Source organism: Aethalodelphis obliquidens, unplaced genomic scaffold (assembly GCF_003676395.1).
Source record: "Aethalodelphis obliquidens isolate GAN/ISIS:26980383/991018 unplaced genomic scaffold, ASM367639v1 scaffold2, whole genome shotgun sequence".
In the NCBI taxonomy this organism is placed as follows: domain Eukaryota; kingdom Metazoa; phylum Chordata; class Mammalia; order Artiodactyla; family Delphinidae; genus Aethalodelphis; species Aethalodelphis obliquidens.
The window spans coordinates 2529436-2547876 of record NW_020837946.1 but is presented as its reverse complement, the minus strand read 5'-3'; the positions used below and the strand labels follow the sequence as shown (position 1 = coordinate 2547876).

At 45.1% G+C, this 18441-nt stretch overlaps 1 protein-coding gene across 10 annotated transcripts in view; it reads left to right on the top strand.

The window, feature by feature from the left end:
• Positions 1-18038, top strand: part of IFT54 (intraflagellar transport 54) — a 66228-nt gene extending 48190 nt beyond the window's left edge. For 9 of the 10 annotated variants that reach the window (XM_027116877.1, XM_027116917.1, XM_027116897.1 and 6 more), the window contains 2 exons: positions 15491-15714; positions 16212-18038. In XM_027116877.1, the coding sequence (XP_026972678.1) occupies positions 15491-15714; positions 16212-16377 (390 nt within the window). In that variant the 3' untranslated portion in view covers positions 16378-18038. Of the gene's footprint in view, positions 1-15490; positions 15715-16211 lie in introns of those variants that run through there. The other variant, XM_027116939.1, reaches the window with a different exon arrangement.
• Positions 18039-18441: the final 403 nt, after the last annotated feature.

Below are 18441 nucleotides of genomic sequence, written 5' to 3'. Positions count from 1 at the left end.
TGTGCTGTGGGCCGGCGGCTTCCGGCCTCTCGGCCGGGTGGCCAGTATCAGGACCTGTCACGGAAACCCCCGCTCAAGTCCCGGCTCACATGTCGCCTCTTCAGAGGCCTTCCCTGCCTGCCGGCTACACCAGTCCTCCCTCCAGCCCCTCACCCACGAGAGTCCGACCCGACTATTCTCTTCATGGCATCGGTGGCCACCTGGAATTGTAGAATGTATTTTTGGACTGACTTGAGTGCTGGAGGAGCGAAGAATAATGAGTCCCGGTTTAAGAAGAGCTAATTGTGCCATCTGTGTCTGCAGGGCACCTGCAGCACTCTTGCCACTGTCCTCAGCGCCCTCAGGGTGTCTGGGACCCAGCGTCCTTTATTTGCATTTCCTTTGCTCCTCCTAGCCTTGGGCACACTGCTTATGCTGATCACGAATTCTGCGGAATGTATTTTCTGCTGAAGACCTCTGATATCCGGGTACTTCCAGTTACAGGTTTGAGTGTTGATTTCTTCTCCATTTCCTGTGCCAGCAGCCGTGAAATTCACTGGGGTCATACATAGCCCAGTAACTGCCTTCGGGGGTTAATGCTTAATTTGGGTGTGATTATTTTATCTGGTATTTTTAGAGCCATTAAATATGGTAAGAATTTAGAAGTCTAAATATGAAAAAATAAAACCGGAGCCAGGGCTTCCCTGGTGGCGCAGTGGTTGAAAGTCCGCCTGCCGATGCAGGGGACGTGGGTTCATGCCCCAGTCTGGGAAGATCCCACATGCCGCGGAGCGGCTGGGCCCGTGAGCCATGGCCGCTGAGCCTGCGCATCCGGAGCCTGTGCTCCGCAACGGGAGAGGCCACAACAGTGAGAGGCCCGCGTACCGCAAAAACAAAACAAACAAACAAAAAACTGGAGCCAGAATTATAAGCACAGATTGGAGCAGTAGGCTCAATAGAAAATGATAAATATTTTAGCAAGACATTTAAAGTAGCAAATTCAGTTAGTTAGTAAAGGGATGGAAAGGAAAAGCAAAATAATTTAAGGATCCTAATGGGCATTTCCAGAGATGATAGTGAAAAGAGAAAAGCACTTCTAAAGTGTATTTTTAAACCTAGATTCATTTGCTTCCACTGCCTACATCATGGGAGGTGATTATAAAGTATAGAGCAAGTGAACTTTAGAACCCTGTATCCTTTGAAATTTCCTTAAGGTACATCTGCTCAAACAGTCTGTGCATTAGCCCTGTCCAAAGGGTCTTGTTAAATGTTGGTGCTGGGTCTGCCCCACACCCATAGGTCAGTCTTCGGGCAGGATCCTGGTGTGCCTATGTTTAAAAACTTCCCCAGGTGATTCTGATGCACAGCCAGGAATGAGACGGTGCCTTCAAGCTTCTGCGCCAGGTGGTCGCTGACCCCTGGAGGGATGAGGTAGGAGTTGCTTAGCCTCCACTTCTGGTTCCTGTGCACAAGGGCTGATCCCATTAAACCCTTAGAAGACCTGGGGTCAGTGCTCGGGGAGGAAAGAGCCTGTCCACTCCCTCCATCCCTGGGTGGTAGCAGTGGCCTTCTTGGACCTGACTCATTTGGGTGGGGGGGCCATGGAGCTATGGACTTGAGGCAGATCTAAAAGCATCGTCCTAACCAATAGGGAACATGCACTACCTCCTGCCTGGTGGCCTGTGTGCTCCAGTTATAGCTTCTTCCTCTTGCTGACATGCAGGGAGTGGGGCCTGTTCCTCGCCGGTGCGTCTGCCCAGGTTGCTGTTTCAGGAGCAGGGACTGTTTCTTGCTGGCCCTGGCTTGCATGAGCCTAGCCACTCCAAGCTTACTGACTTACCCCATGGCTCTCCCCCCTTCCCCAAGGTGAGATCATCCTAACAATATTTTACAAAAAATGCCTGCACACACCTTTTTAATCTTGAGCTCCTGAGAAATCTAAATAACAAATATAGACTTGTAAAAAGATGAGAGGAATGTGAGATGTAATAAAAATGACATAAAAGGATATTAATAACTTTGATGTCCCTGAAGATGTATTAGTTGATGCTTAAATGTGAATGCTATAGCCATGGAGATGCCATGGAGTTGCCTTGGATGGAAAGCAAGGGTCCTTCCTGGGAATGTCTTCTTAGATTTAAGTTCCTCTGAGTGCTTGATACCAGTTTTCTCCATCTGTTGAGGCTGGCGCCTCCGGTCTGGTCGTCTAAGGGTACTCCCAGAGCCATCCGTCCTCTTTACAGAATGGCCACTGGTTTTCTTGCCTTGATGACGGGACTCAGTAGGAGGCTTGATACTTTTTCAGAATTCTGTTTCCATGGAACTTCTAGGTCAGATGGGGCAGCTTGAGCCCAAGAGTTTATCTTCCTCTCTCCTATTAGTATTTGCTTAGTATACCTAGGTGTGCTGATGTTGGGTGCATATATATTTATAATGCATATATATGCATATATATTTATGGTTGTTTTAAACTCTTGATGAATTGACCCCTTTATCAGTATATATAATGACCTTTTTTGTCTCTTCTTAGAGTTTTTGGCTTGAACTCTATTTTGTCTGATACAAGGATAGATACCCCTGCTCTCTTTTGGTTTCTAATTTTGTGAAATATCTTTTTCTATCCCTTCACTTTTAGCCTATGTGTATCTTTAAAGATGAAGTGAGTCTCTTGCAGGCAACAGGTACTTGAGTCTTGTTTTTTTTTTTTTATCCTTCCAGCCACTCTATGCCTTCTTGCTCCCAGTTTTATTGAAATATAATCGACATATAGCACTGTGTACTTTTAAGGTGTACAGCGTAATGATTTGACTTAAATATATCGTGGAATGGTTGCCATAACAAGTTAGCTAACATCCATCATCTCTTATAGATAAAAAAAAAAGGAATTTTTTCATTGTGATGAGAACTCTTAGGATCTATTCTCCTAACAACTTTCATATATACTGTACAGCAGTGTTAGCTATAACCATCGTGTTGTACATCACATTCCCAGTACTTATTTGTCTTATAACTGGAAGTTCGTACCTTTTGACCACCTTCCTCCAGTTCCTTCTCTCCTTACCCCTATCATACTGTATTTGTCTTTCTCTGCCTGATGTATTTCCCTTAGCATAATGCCCCAGGGTCTACCTGTGTTGTTGCAAATGGTAGGATTTCTTCCCTTTGTGTGGGTGAATAATATTCCACTGTGTATAACTATCTATCCATCCATCCCACAACTTCTTTATCCATTCATCTGTTGATGGACACTTAGGTTGTTTCCACGTCTTTGCTATTGTGAATAGAGCTACAATAAACGTGGGGCTGCAGATGGCTCTTTGACATGGTGCTTTCATTTTCTTCAGATATGTTCCCAGAAGTGGAATTGCTGGGTCCGCTCTGTGCTTTTTGCTTGGAGAATTTAATCCATTTACATGTAGAGTAATTACAATAAGTAAGGACTTACTAATGCCATCCTGTTGTTTTCTGGCTGTTTTCTGATTCCCATGTTCCTTTCTTCTTCTCTTTCTGCCTGCCTTTGTGAATTCATGATTTTCCATAGTGGTGTGCCTTGAGTCTCTTCTCTCTATCTTTTGTGTATCTACTGTAGGTTTTTGCTCTGCTTTTTTTTCGTTTTTTTTTTTTTTTTTGCTTTGTTTTTTCTGAGGCTTACATAAAACATCTTACAGATATAACAGTCTGTTTTACACTGATAACAGCTTAACTTCAATTGCATACAAAAACTCTACCCTTTTACTCCCCCTTATGTTTTTGATATTGTGACCTACCTCTTTTTGTATTGTGTATTTATTAACAAATTATTGTAGCTTTAGTTATTTTTAATACTTTTTTCCTCGAACCTTTATACTAGAGTTAAGTGGTTGATACCTCCGTCACATTACAGTACTAGAGTTTTGTTGTTGTTGTTGTTTCGTTTGGCTTTAGCAGAAACGCTAGACATGGATGAGGCTTTGTGACATTTCTTCTCTGTCTGTGACACTTTAGAAGGCACGATTTACACGGGCTTGTCTACAGTTAACAAATATGCTATTTTTGAGACTTTATGGCTTCTTATTTAACAGCCATAAATCTAAGAGTAACTATATGTCATGACATAAGAACTATGAGGTCCCATCTTGAGATTGCTTCCTTCAAGATCAGCATTTTGTTTCAGATGAAATGTTTTAAATTTGGTTAATACTACATTTCAAGAAAACTAATTGCATTTATACATGCACCTATTTATCTATTTATTTTTAAAGCAAAAGCAGGTTTATTCAGGGAGATACACACTCTGTAGGCAGAGTGTGGGCCATCTTCGAAGGCAAGAGGCCAGTATTAGAGTATTTTGAATTTGACATATACTTATCTTCACCAGTGTATTGTATATTTTCATGTTTTCATGTTACTTATTAGTGTCCTTTAGTTTCAGCCTGAAGAACTCCTTTCAGCATTTCTTATAAGGCAGATCTAGTGGTGATGAACTCCCTCAGCTTTTGTTTATCTAAGAAAGTCTTATCTCTCCTTCATTTCTGAAGGACAGCTTTGCTGGATAGAGTATTCTTGGTTGGCAGTTTTTTCCTTCATCTCTCTGAATATTTTGTCCCCCTCTTTCCTGGCCTATAGGGTTTCTGCTGGCAGATCTGCAGATTGCTTTATGGGGATAGCTGGAAGTTGCAAGCTGCTCTTCTCTTGCTGCTTTAAGAGTCTCTTCTTGTCTTTGATTTTTGACAGTTTCATTATTGTGTGTCTTGGAGAGGATCTCCTTAGGTGAAGTTTGTTTGATGAACTGTGAGCTTCATGAACTTGGATGTCCAACTCTTCTTCCAGATTTGGGAAGTTCTCAGCCGTTATTTCTTTCAATAAGCTTTCTGCCCCTTTCTCCCTCTTTTCTTCTGGGACTCCAGTAGTTTGTAGATTGCTTCTCGTGATGGTGCCCATTGATCACATAGGCTTTCTTCACCCTTTTTCATTCATGCTTTTCCCCCCAGACAGGGTCATTTTGAAGGTCTTGTCTTCTATGTCACAGATTCTTCTTCCGCTTGAACCGTTCTGTTGTTGATGCTCTCGTCACATTTTTCATTTCATTGGTTGTGTTATTCAGCTCCAGAACTTCTGTTTCTATCTCTCTGTTAAACATCATTTTTTTCCTATGTTATTTTCCTGATTTGTTGAACTGTCTGTGTTTCCTTGCAGCTCGTCGAACTCCCTTAAAATAGCTATTTTGGGTTCTTTATCAGGTAAATTGGAGCTCTCCATGTCTTTGGTATTGGTTACTGGAAGAGTATTGGTGGTGTCATGTTTTCTTGATTTTTCATGTTCCTTGAGTCTTTTTTTTTAAATTTATTTATCTTATTTACTTATTTTTGGCTGTGTTGGGTCTTTGTTGCTGCACGCAGGCTTTCTCTAGTTGCAGTGAGCAGGGGCTACTCTTTTGTTGTGGTGTGCCGGCTTCTCATTGGCGGTGGCTTCTCTTGTTGTGGAGCACGGGCTCTAGGCGTGTGGGCTTCAGTAGTTGTGGCATGTGGGCTCAGTAGTTGTGGCTCGCGGGCTCCAGATCGCAGGCTCAGTAGTTGCGGCGCATGGGCTTAGCTGCTCTGCAGCATGTGGGATCTTTCCAGACCAGAGCTCGAACCCACGTCCCCTGCATTGGCAGGTGGATTCTCAACCACTGCGCCACCAGGAAGGCCCTTGTTGCTTGAGTCTTATGTTGCTGTCTTCACGTTTGAAGTGGCAGCCATCTCCTCCAGTCTTTACTGACTGCCTTTGGGTGATAAATATTTCCACCAGCCCTGCTAGGGATTCTGAGGCTTTCTCATCTCCTATGCGTACGCTCACTCCATGTTTCTTGCCGTTTCTTGCTCCCTCCTCCAGCAGAATTCCTCAGCTTCTGTGCCGTCTCTCTGCCCCGTAGCTCCCGGCTGGGTGATGACAGCCTCTGTTTCTTTTCCCAGGAGTGGAGCTCAAGCTGAAGGTTGTGGTCTCTCCCTCCACAGACTCAGGCTGGCTCTCTGCGCGTGCTCAGTAGCCGTCTGTCAGAGCTTGCTCTCACCATGTGGGGATCACACACAGGAGTGGCCGCAGGGTGGGAGTGCGTGTGGGTGAGGCACGCTGAGCGCTGGGGGGCACCCATGGGCCAGCTGGGGCTCCGTAGGTGAGGTGTCCCCAGCGGCTCGTATAGGCGGACTTGTTGGTGGAGTGTGCGGTGGGCGCAGTAGGGTCTGCATCAGTTTAGCTACCTGCCACTCTCCCAGCCACTCCGAGCCCCCAGGCATGCAGCCCACAGCTCTGGATGGGGCGAGAGAGAAAGGAGCCTCCTTGGCAGCTTCCCGCACAGCTGGGGAAGCGGAGTGCCCACTCCGGCGCTCTCACTGTCCCCGAGGGGGAAGTCACAGGCCATGGTGGTCTCTCTTGGCCCTAAGCTGCTCCTCCTCGGGGAGGAGTGACACCATGGGTGAGGTCAGGCTGTTTCTCTTTCCCTCTCCAGTGCATCCACACTGGCTTGTTTTGCTCTGGTGGTGTGCTGGACCTCTCCAAGGGCTCCCTGCCTGCAGAGTCAGCACAGCCGCTGCCTTGTGGTAGAGTCTCCAAAGCTTGGTGGCCCCCTGCTCTGTGCCGCGGTTGGGAGATTGTCCCCACGTGGAGAGCGGAGCGAGAGTGGGCTGGCTGCCCGCGTGTCCTCCTGTCCAGCTCTGAGCCGTCCACTGCCTTTCTTCATCTCCTGAGCATGGTTGCCTCTGACAGTTTGTTCTGTTTTATAGTTGTTCCCTAGTTCGGTTTCAGTTCTGTTATTTGGGCAGAATCTACTTGCTGTAGCTTAAAAGAATTGCAGAATCCTAAAAATCTCTAGCTAGAATGAATTTTAGAGATTTAAACAAAGATAAAGAAATACAAAAATAAAGGTTCATGGTTACGAATTCCTAATCTTGTTTTTTTTCTAAAGCATATATTTTATTATATGATTAATAGTGAAATAGAGTACACTGTAGGAATGGAAACCCTATTCCCTAGTGGATAAATATATTTTTGTCCATTCTCTTTAATAGTCAGTGTTTCTTCTTCTTTTGGGCTGCTACATCCAGGAAAGAGTCAGTTGTTTCAGTTAAAAAAAATTCAAGTCAGCCGTTGTAGCATCCTTTGAACTTAGCTTACTTACGGTACATTTAACCAAGAAATTATTCTTGAACCAAATAAAATCACTAGTGAGTGGGTTGTCTCTCAAGAATAAATGGCACATATAAAATTCAACATCCATTATTGCTAAGAGCTTGCAGTGAACGAGGGGTAGGAAGGTTCCTCTGGCCACAGGAGGGAGAGTACCTGCAACGAGCAGTCGGCAACCTACACAGCAGGGAGGGGCTGCAGGTGTTTCCGTGGAATTCAGGAACAAGGATGTGAAGGGAAACCTGGCTGAGATATTCTGGAGGGTCTAACTGGTACAAAAAGAAATGAGGTTGAATTCTGGAAAGGAGACAGGGTCACCATCATTTGAAGATGACAGCAGTCTACCGAGTCAATCAACCCCCTAAAAGTTAAAACTATTTAAAAAATTTATAAGGTGGCCAGTGACAAAATAAATACACAGAAGTCAGTACTTTTCCTATATGTCAGCAATAACCGGTTGGAAACAATGTATATCAAGTCCCCCATCCAGAACTGGAAACAAAAATGTAAGTTTCCAAGGCATGTGTGCATTTAATAAGAATTTATAGGGGGTCGGGTGCGAAAAAAAAAAAAAAAAAGAATTTATAGTAACTGTATTGAGAAGCCACAGAATTTTACCAAGAAATATAAAAGGTCTGGAAAAAGTTGAGAGAGACATTGTGTTTCTGGATGGAAACTCAATATTATAGAGATGTCACTTCTCTCAAGTTAACTTGTAAGTTTAATGCAATTCCAGTAAATATTCAATGGATGTTTGGGAATTTGGCAGGGAATATTCTGAAGTTTTTCTGAAAGCATAAATATATACGAGAATAGCCTTCCATGAAAATGTTTGAAAGGACCAGGTTCAGGCCAGTAATGTCACATTCCTAACTTACTTTCATTACTCTAAGTAGAGAAGGGATCACTGTGGCTGGGGATCTGAGCTCCACATTGCCCTGTTGCCTGCTTTGTTAGTGTCATTATGGTCAGTCCTCCATGTGACAAGATGATTTTTTAAATTCTTGCCATTTTCACGTCAGTCCGAAAGGCCAGGCTGAAGGTACGTCTTCTCTGTTCCGTGCAGTAACCTTTGGCTTCAGCCGCAGTGACCCCACGCCAAGCCTCTGTACTCTTATCTTACACACCGGCCTTCCGAGAGGGTTCCTCGTTCCTTTCCAAGTACGTTAATGTTTGTAGAAGTAGCTAACAGTTAATGATCTTTGGATTTCTCTCTGCACCAGGTTCTAGGTGGTTCCTTATATGCATTTCTTCTCCTGTAGCAGCTTACCCACCGGATAGTCTCAGTCGTAGACAATATAATTATAACAACAGCTGACATTGATAGAGCACTTACTATCCCTAAGGAGTTGCATACATCACTTCATTTAATCCTCCCAGTAATTTATGAGATAGGTGTCATCCCCATTTTCTAGGTTAGGAAACTGAGGCACAGGAGTTATCTTGCCCAAGATTATGTGGACAGTCGCACAGGTAGGACATCAGTGAACCTCACACTATATAGCTTCTCATACATACGTTCTAAAAGCTTCCTGCTCGTGTTTATTTCTTGTCCGTAGTGGCTGCAGCGAGCAGATTTTACCAGCTGGGAGGTTTTTTTTTTAACAGCGTGTCCCTGACTTGGACCGGCGGTTTTCTCTCTGCTGCCAGTGTTCAGTAGTTACACCTGCAGCTGTCAGATTGTGGAAATGCCATCGGAGTCGATGTTCTTGTATATGCACAGAAGTAAAATACTGGCTTGTGAAAAATATTTGATGTAAATTGGTACAAGCACTTTGGAAAACTGTGTGACATACGTACCCGTTGACCTAGCAGTGCCACTTCCTGTTGCATGCCGTGGAGAATCCTGTGCCTGTGTGCCTGTGTGTATTAGGACAGATGTATAAGGTTGTTCCGAGTGGCCTTGTTTGTCATGGCCCCAGACCAAGAATCACCCAAGTGTCCACCAGCAGTGGGGTGGTTGGATAAATCATGGTGTATTTATATGATGACATAACCGTTCAGCAATGCAGATGAACAGAACGCGTGTGCTCGTAATTACATGGTTGATTCTCAAGTACAGCGCTGAGCAACAGAGTCCAACACATGCAGATACATGTGTGATTCCATTTGTCCCGTGCACATAGGACAGGCACACGGGTCAGCAAACAGCAGAGCCCGTCATGCAGACCTGGGACTCGAACACCAGGGACGGCAGACTGACAGTGACCTTGGGCTTTGGGGACCCTGGCAGGGTTTGCTTTCCTCACCCAGATGATGGCTGCAGGTGTCACTTTATCATTTTGTTAAACCGTTCATTTGTGTCTTAGGTGCTTTTGTGTGTGTGTGTAAAGGTGAAAGTGTTTGATTCCAGACTGTTCTACTGTGCGTTCAAGATACCAGTTTGACCCACACTAGAAATGAATGTGTGGTTTACAGAGAAGTTTGGTGATGGAATATTTCTGGGTGAACAGGACGCTTGGCATCATTATTCGTGGGTCTCTGCTTCTCTCGTGTAACTTGGACGCAGGCATTCCTCGGTTTAGGAAGAAAATGAACTTTTGCAGGTTGTGTATAAATCGCTTCCTGAAGTCACGGGCGAGTATGTTACTTAAAGCAAATACTCACACTCTTTGATTTATTACCCCCCCCTCAATTAATCAGGCCTTTGTTTATCGGGTTGGCTTCATGTAGGGTGGAGCTCTGCTCGGGAGTGTCCGTGACCCCTCAGATCAGCGGCAGAGTGGAGGGCAGTGTCGTACCCCAGATCCGGCTTCTGAGAGACTTCTAGCAGAATCTAAGGGTCAGGCTTTCAAGCATTATTTTAACAATAGTACTTTTTTGCCCTGAAGCATTGTAATTGAAATTTAAAGAAACAAATCTCGGAGGTCAGCAGTTTTTATGTGTATGACTTATAATAATAAATCATTATAAATTTAAAAAGCACTATAAACACAAATGCCCACAGTTCTGGGGACAAGTGTGTGTGTGGTACATGCAAATAATATTAAGTCCCAGGAGTAACTCTTCACCTGAAAACTCTTGGAAAGTCACTTTTTCTGAAGCGCCCGTGCGAAGTGGCCGGCCAGACGCTACCAGCTGAGCAAACAGTCTGCATGCAGCCTGCGGCAGGCGGAGGGCCGGCCAGGCGGGAGGGCGGGCGGGTGTGTGTGCCCGCGACACACAGCTGCCGCCCCTCTGTGTCACCTGTAGCAGCTGATCCCGTGGCAAGCCACACGCAGGAGCTGCAGATCTCCGAGCTCAGCACTGCAGTCTTTCGGTAAAGATTTTTAAGGGCTAATTTCATGGTTTGGGTTATTTATGAAGTGGCGATGGGGAAGGGGATGTGTCAGGAAGGAAGGCAAATGATTTTTTGGTGAAAGAACTTGTCCGCCTGCAGCTGGGCACACAGCTTGTCGGTTGGTGTTGACAGTACAGCAGCGTACCTGTCAGCCTGTCGCCTTGCCTGGAGCGGCGGCGCCCGCACTGAAGCAGGGACTCGCCTGCTCCCCCTGCAGGCCTTGCGGCTTCGTCCCTCATGGTGGATCAATTTATAATGGTTACCGTTTACTGAGGGCTTACTCTGTGCGAGGCACCGAGCTGCTTATTTTATATTACCCCACTTAATCTGACCTGCAGGGTAAATATTATTACTTCTGTTTTATGGTGAGGAAACCGAGGTACAGAGAGGTCACGTCAAGCTCCCAAGGCCGTAAAGATGGGAGGCGGTGAGGCAGGCTGGGACCGGCACGGGCTCTGCAGAGCACACGCTCCCGACCGCTCGCGCCTCGCCCACTAGGCCCTCTTGTGTTCTAGGCGGTTTTAGGTGCTATTTTGGATCATGATACAGTTTTGTTACTTTTTGCTCTTCTGTTTTCAAAAATTAAGTATATTTCATGTGACTGATTCCTGTATGGTGAGTGTGGTGGTGGATTCTCCAGTTCTACCGTACGTATTAAAAGTCTATAAAACAAGGGTTTATAATGGTTGTATTTGTCTGGAAAGTTGCTGATACAGCAGTAGAAGCTCTGCGTAAATCAGAGGCTGTCGTCAGTGGAGTGTGCTTCTAAAGCACATGATCAGTGCTCGACTTATCCACCCCACCTGCCGCTTTAAGTGAAAGTTTGAAAAATGCCAGCATTTTGATATTTTGCAGCAATAATCAAAGCCTCTCCCAACCATCATAATCCAAGCCCAAATGTATCTTGTTTAACATCTGAGGCTCTTAGAATTATGACCTTTAAGATTAGTGTTCCCGGGCTTCCCTGGTGGCGCAGTGGTTGAGAGTCCGCCTGCCGATGCAGGGGACGCGGGTTCGTGCCCCGGTCCGGGAAGATCCCACATGCCGCGGAGCGGCTGGGCCCGTGAGCCATGGCCGCCGAGCCTGTGCGTCCGGAGCCTGTGCTCCGCAACGGGAGAGGCCACAGCAGTGAGAGGCCCGCGTACCGCAAAAAAAAAAAAAAAAAAAAAAGCAAGATTACTGTTCCCAATCCTGCTTGGTTCTGTGCCACAGAAACATGAAGGATTTTGACAGATGACCCCTTATTGTCTTCACGTTGGGACTTGCCAGTTTGGCAAGACGTTGTGCCTGTTAGTCTCCATCCTAAGTTCTGTGCCCTAAACAGTTTTGTGTTAGAGACAACGTGATGCCAAATACATAGGAATTACTTAATAATCATTATGAGTCGGTTTAAATAGAATTTTAAATGTCTCAACTAAGTAAGTAGTCAATATAATAAAGGCAACACAGTTTTTCCTGGGAAGTCGTTTGTCATTGTATTGATTCATTTTAGTCATTTAGCATTGTAATTTAAAAGCATTTTTATAGCTACTACCTTTTTTCCTTAATTAAACTTATTTTGCGATAACTGTAGATTCAAATGCAGTTGTAAGAAATAATAGAGAGATCCCAGGGACACCTTGCTCAGTTTTTCCCACTGATAACATCTTACAGAACTGAGTGCAGTATGACACCCAGGATGCTGACCTTGATACAGTCAAGATACAACATCTCCAGCATCACAAGGATCCCTCTTGTTGCCCTTGTATCACCACAGTCCATTCTCTACCTTCCACCCCACCCCGTCCTGAACCCCTGGCAACCACTAATCTGTTCTCCGTTTTTATAGTTTTATCATTTTAAGAATGTTATATAAATGGAATCATGCAGCATGTAAGTTGTTTTTTTTTTAATTTTAAAATTTGTATTTATTTTTGGCTGCGTTGGGTCTTCGTTGCTGCGCGCGGGCTTTCTCTAGTTGTGGCGAGCGGGGGCTACTCTTCGTTGCGGTGCGCAGGCTACTCATTGTGGTGGCTTCTCTTCTTGCGGAGCATGGGCTCTAGGCGTGCGGGCTTCAGTAGTTGCAGCACATGGGCTCAGTAATTGTGGCTCACAGGCTCTAGAGCGCAGGCTCAGTAATTATGACGCGTGGGCTTAGTTGCTCTGCAGCATATTGGATCTTCCCGGACCAGGGCTCGAACCCGTGTCCCCTGCATTGGCAGGCAGATTCTTAACCAATGCGCCACTAGGGAAGCCCGCAGCATGTAAGTTTTGAGACTGGCTTTTTTCACTCAGCATAACTCTCTCAAGGTCCGTCCAGGTTGTTGTGCGAACAACAGTTCGTTCCTTTTTTATTGCCAAGTAGTATTCCACGATACAGATGGGGCATAGTTTATTTAACTACTCACTCCTTGAAGGGCATCTGGGTTGTGTCCAGTTTTTGGCTCCTTGAATACAGCTTCTGTAAACATACCTATACAGGTTTTTGTGTGAACATGTCTTCTCTTCTCTGGGATCAGTGCCCAGGAGTACAATTGCTGGGTCGTATGGTAGCTGCACGTTTAGCTTTTAAAGAAACTGCCGACTGGTTTTCCAGAGCAGCTGCACCACTTTACATTCCCACCAGCCGTGAATGGGGGATCCAGTTTCTCTGCACCCTTCCCAGCATTTGGCGTGGTCGCTGTTTTTTGTTTTAAACATTCTGATAGGTGTGGAGTGTTATCTCATGGTGGTTCTAATTTCCATTTCCTTAATAGGTAATGATTTTGAACATCTTTTCACGTGCTCGTTGGCCTTCTGTATATCATCTTTGGTGAAATGTCTGTTCTTTTGTCCATTTTCTAATTTGATGGTTTGCTTTTTTTGCTGTTGACTTTTGAGAGTTTTTACATTCTAGGTACTAGTCCTTCACCAGGTCTGTGGTTTGAACATATGTCCTCTCACTCTCTAGGCTTTCTTGCATGCTCTCAACAGGGTTTCTTGCCCAGCGACAGTTTTTAATTCTGATGAAGTCCAGTTTATCAGTTTTTCCTTTAATTGATCGTGCTTTCGGTGTCAAGTCAGAACTCTTTGCCTGGCCCTAAATCCCAAGGATTTTCTTCTAGCTTTCTTTCTAGAAGTTTTATAGTTTTCTGTTTTACATTTAGGTCTGTGATGCATTTTGAGTTAATTTTTGTACAAGATGTGAGACTTAGGTCAAGGTTCATTTTCCCTGTGGCTGTCCAGTTGCTCCGGTGCCTTCTGTTGGCTGGCTGTCTCCTCCGCTGGATTGCTGTGCGCCTGCGTCAAAAATCAGCTGGGCATATTTGTGAGGATCTGCTTCTGGGTTCTCTGTTCCATTGGTCTGTGTGTCCATCCTGCCAGTACCACCCTGTCTTGATTACTGTAGCTATCTGGGAAGTCCTGAAATTGGGTAGCCTGATTCTTCCCTCTTATTTCTTCTTTTTCAAAATGTTTTAGCTATGCTAGTTCCTTTGCCTTTCTGTATAAGTTTTAGGATAATCCTGTCCATGTCTACAGGGAATTTGGGATTTTGGTAAGAATTGTATTAAACCTATGTATCAGCTTGGGGAGAATTGCCATCTCTACTATGTTGAATCCTGCAGTTGATGAACAGGGTATGGCTCTCTCTTTTTAGATCTCCTTTGATTCATTTCATCCACATTGTGTAGTTTTCAGTATACAAGTTCTGCACATATTTGGTTAGATTTACACCTAGTATTTCTTTTTTTTGAGCAATTATAAATGGCATTGTATTTTTAATTTTGGTATCCGTGTGTTCACTGCCAGTAAGTAGAAACACAGTGGATTTTCGTATGTTTATCTTGTATCCCGCAGCCTTGCAGAGCTCACTTATTAGTTCTATGAGCTTGGCCTTTTATCTGTAGTCCTGTGTACTTAACACTGTCTGTGTGCCAGGCATTATGTTAAGGCTTTCCGTGTGTTTGCCAAAGGCCAGGACGTGGTGAGGCTAGGATCTTGACTCAGAAATTACTTATTCACTTCATCTATTCATTTGGCACATATTTAAGGAGCACTTATATGGACCAGATGCAGGGTTCCTGCCCTCCTGGGGCCTACGGTCTGAAACCGGAATTAGAAGTGACACAAGTGGTTATCTAACTTAATACAAGAAGTTTAAAGATAAAACAAGACGTTGATTAATTATAACCTAATGCATCTGACTCAGTGTCAGTGGGTAAAGCAGGGACCTTTAGTCAGCCTGTGTGGAGTGGGGGCACCCAGGGGGGACTTGCTAAACATGGTTCATTTCCCCAGGAAAGGTTTCCTGACCCAAACTGCTTGTTGATTCTTACATCAGTTTTTGCAGTTCAGAGAGGTCTGTGGTAAAACCTCATGTGAAGGGAATTAAATATTCTTGTCCAAGAGCCCAAGAACCCCTGGCCAAAGCTGCGTGAAGCTCCCTGGTCGCCTCCATCGTCACCTCCTTCACCTGCTGTGCATTGGCCCCTCCCCCGCCAGCCCTGCACCCTCGATGCCCGCCGGGGCCCCAGGCCCCGTCGCCTCCGCACCGGCCAGCCCAGGCCAGCCCTCCTCGACCTCACCTGCTGCCCCCGTGCTGCCGAGGGCCGCGCCCTCCGTCCGCACACCGCACCTCCCTCTCCACCTCGCGGCCCTCCTCTCCTCGGCTGGCGGCTGCCCTCCGCTGGCCTGGCAGGCCAGGTTGCAGAGTCGTTCGAGCTGGGAGGGTGGTGCATCAAGGAGTGAGATGCAGGGCCAGGTCCCCTTCCCGCCAGACGGTTTGGGAAGATCATCGGTGGCCCTGCCTGAGCTTTTGTAACAACAGCGGCAGTAAGTTTCTGGCCAGTTGGGAAATGAAAATCTTACCCTACAGAAATGTGCCTCTCGGGCAGCCTTCCAGGGACAGGGCCTTACGGGGCGCTGCTGACGTGCTCACACAGGGCCCGGCACCCCGGGCCACTGCTGACCTAGTCTCGCGGTCACGGCAGTGAAGCAGTGTCCCATAGCCCGGTGGGTCCCGAACCGGCACCGTCCCCGCGCCCACGCCCCTTCCGCCCTTATTAGTCCCTGTCCTGCCTTAGGAGTGAGGCTGTTGCTCTCTCTTCATTCTCTTCCCACTGACTGTAGGAGAAACTGCTCGTCTTTGAGTCGGCGTGGAAGAAGGAGAAGGACATAGTCTCCAAGGAGATAGAGAAGCTCCGTGTGTCCATCCAGACCCTGTGCAGGAGCGCACTTCCCCTGGGCAAGATCATGGACTACATCCAGGAGGACGTCGACGCCATGCAGAACGAGTTGCAGCTGTGGCACAGCGAGAACCGGCAGCATGCTGAGGCCCTGCGGAAGGAGCAGAGGTGGGGGCCGGGGCGGGGGTGCGGGAGCCGGGGCGGGGGAGAGCGGGGGCGGGGCCCGGGGCCCACGTGTGCCCGCAGCCCAGGGGGAGGGCTCCCGAGAGCCCACGGCCCCTCGACCCTCTCTTTCTTACCTCCTCCCCCGAAGGAAACACGTTTCTTTTTCTTTTTCGTTCCTAGCATAACGTGCATTTCTTTGTAGCAGTTAGAGAAGATCTGCAGTCAGTGTTCAAAAACGAGATTTAGACATTAAAACAGACAGCAAACTTTGCAGTTTGGATACCATATTTTTCATGTATCTTATCGAAATCCCCAAAGCTTTGTGACTGTAATTTGAAAGTATTTTAATTTTTCACTCTAAAAGAGTACGTTTATGTTTTTACCCTTTTTCTTTGGATGCAATGACTAATTCCCCTTTTGTTGTCTTCCACTGTTTTAATTAAGAAGCAAATGTAAAATGTGAAAGATATTTATGAGCCCCTGGCTTTGCTTTCCGTCAGCATCACAGATTGTGCCCTGGAGCCCTTGGAGGCGGAGCTGGTGGAGCTGGAGCAGCTGGTCAGAGACCAGCAGGACAGGATCTGCGCCGTGAAGGCCAGTATTCTGAGGAATGAAGAGAAAATTCAGAAAATGATACACAGTATCCATCTGAGTTCCAGGAGGTGAAAGCGCAGACGTTTCGGAGACTGAAGGTCGCCCTCAGTTTGCACGTCGTTACTCCTTAAGTTTCCGTTTGAAGACAATGAACAGTTTACAATGTTATCCAACTGATTTTCAGAGCTTTACAAGCGTGAGGCATATTCAGTGTGTGAAGACCATGTGTTCCTACCTTCCTCTGCTAGAATACCTGCTAGTTATAAATAGCTCTCGCAAATGCCTGTGTGAAAAGTTTCTTTACAAGCCTGTCCTTTGTATTTCCCCCGTAGGCTGTTCAGTTCTGTGCCAGATTCGCCAGCAGGTGAGTGGTGCTGGCGCAGCCAGGGATGCAGGCGTCCGTGATTTCAGACTCTGAGTCTAGTGACAGGACTTCTTGAGTCAAGCACTGAGTGAGATGGCTGTACATTTTGGTAGGAGCTTCATAAATACAATGAAGCCTGAAAATGAATGAATTATATTTTTAGCTCATTTCCACTTGAAAAGGGTTAATTTCGGCCCATATCTTTATGAGGTACGCGTGAACTTTAATTTTTAACCTCTTTGTAATTGCATACACGTTATGTAATTTTCTTACTGGTCCCTTTTATCTTTTGCTTATATTTCCAGCCCTTAAAGTTCATACATTTAAAAAGGAGGTTTGAGTATGGCCTTCATGGACATCATCTGGACATGAGATTGTCACAGGCCCTTTCCTCACTTTCTTTAACATTTTGCCCCTGGGTTTTCGCCACGTGCACACTTGTGTCACTTGCCTCGTTCTCTCCAGAAGAGGGGCTTGCTCTCCAAGGCATCGGCATCATGCCTTTTCCTTCGCACAGGTGTAAGCACCTGTGCACCTGAGAGACAGGTAGCTTAGGGAAAACTGCAAAAGGAAGACTTAAAAGGATACATGGATTTGCAAAATTTTTTAATGTTAGCGTTTTTTTGGAAATTGTTTTTTTAAAGCAGAAGTTTTTTTTTTTTTAAACATGGTTTTTATTTAGTTTTTCACTGCATATGATATTGTAAATACTTACTAAAGTCTTCAATTTGTGTATAAAGGATTTCACTGTTTGGAGACATACTTACGGGTCTTAAGGTCTGGGTCCTGATACTTTTATTTCTAGATACTGTATTTATTATGTAACCCAAGGAGGGCCATTTTAAGTGTTAGAATTTGCCTGAGAAAGTTTTGTTTCTTTAAAAGACTAGCACAAATGGCACGGTTAAGTTTTTCTTAGTGTAATTTCCAAAATAAATCTGTTACAAAGGTAGTTCTATGACTTTCGAAGCTGAGTAAGTTCAAGGTCAGATTATTAAGATCTGCCGTCACGAAACATTGGTCTTCTTCTCCTTTCCGTAGTTTACCGTAAAATTCAGTTTGGCGAGGCTCCACTAATGCAGCACTGCCGGCGGGCAGGTGTGTCAGTCCCCAGCCCTCACATGCTCATAGTCTCTTTTCCACTGACTTGGATGGCAGCCACCATCCTAAAGGGACCCTGTTTTGCTTCAAGTGAAGGTGTCTGCCTTTAATGAATTTGTACATAAGACTAGAGATTTTGTGTTGCAAAAAATTACATACATTGTGAGTAAAATTTTGTATGAAGTAGTCTCTCAAATTGTATCATAAAATTTATTTTTCTTTTATACATAAATCATTAAAAATAATCAGATTTTTTTTTCTATCAGTGTATGGGTTGTGCAGTTCAGTTCACACCTGGAGAAAAGCATTTATAAGCATTTGGATTTTTTTTAGTTTTCAAATGTGTGCAGTTTGTTTTTCTTTGAAGAAAGTGCAGGGAAATTTATATTTTCACTCATTGTGACACCCCTTTTCTGTATAAATTGAAGTCTTATATATGGCAGGTAAGCATTTATCAGAAATTTTAAGACCGTTCAGGAAGTTTTAGAAAGTCTCTGCATGTAGTTATTACTGTATCTTATCACAAACGAATTAAATCCTGTTATTATTTTGATAGAATACACAAATGGGGTTATTAAATGTTTTTCTCTGCTTTGGCTTGTAAGTTTTCAAGACGTACTGGAGTCATACTTCAGAAATTTTAATTTAAGCAACTTCCCTGGCGGTCCAGT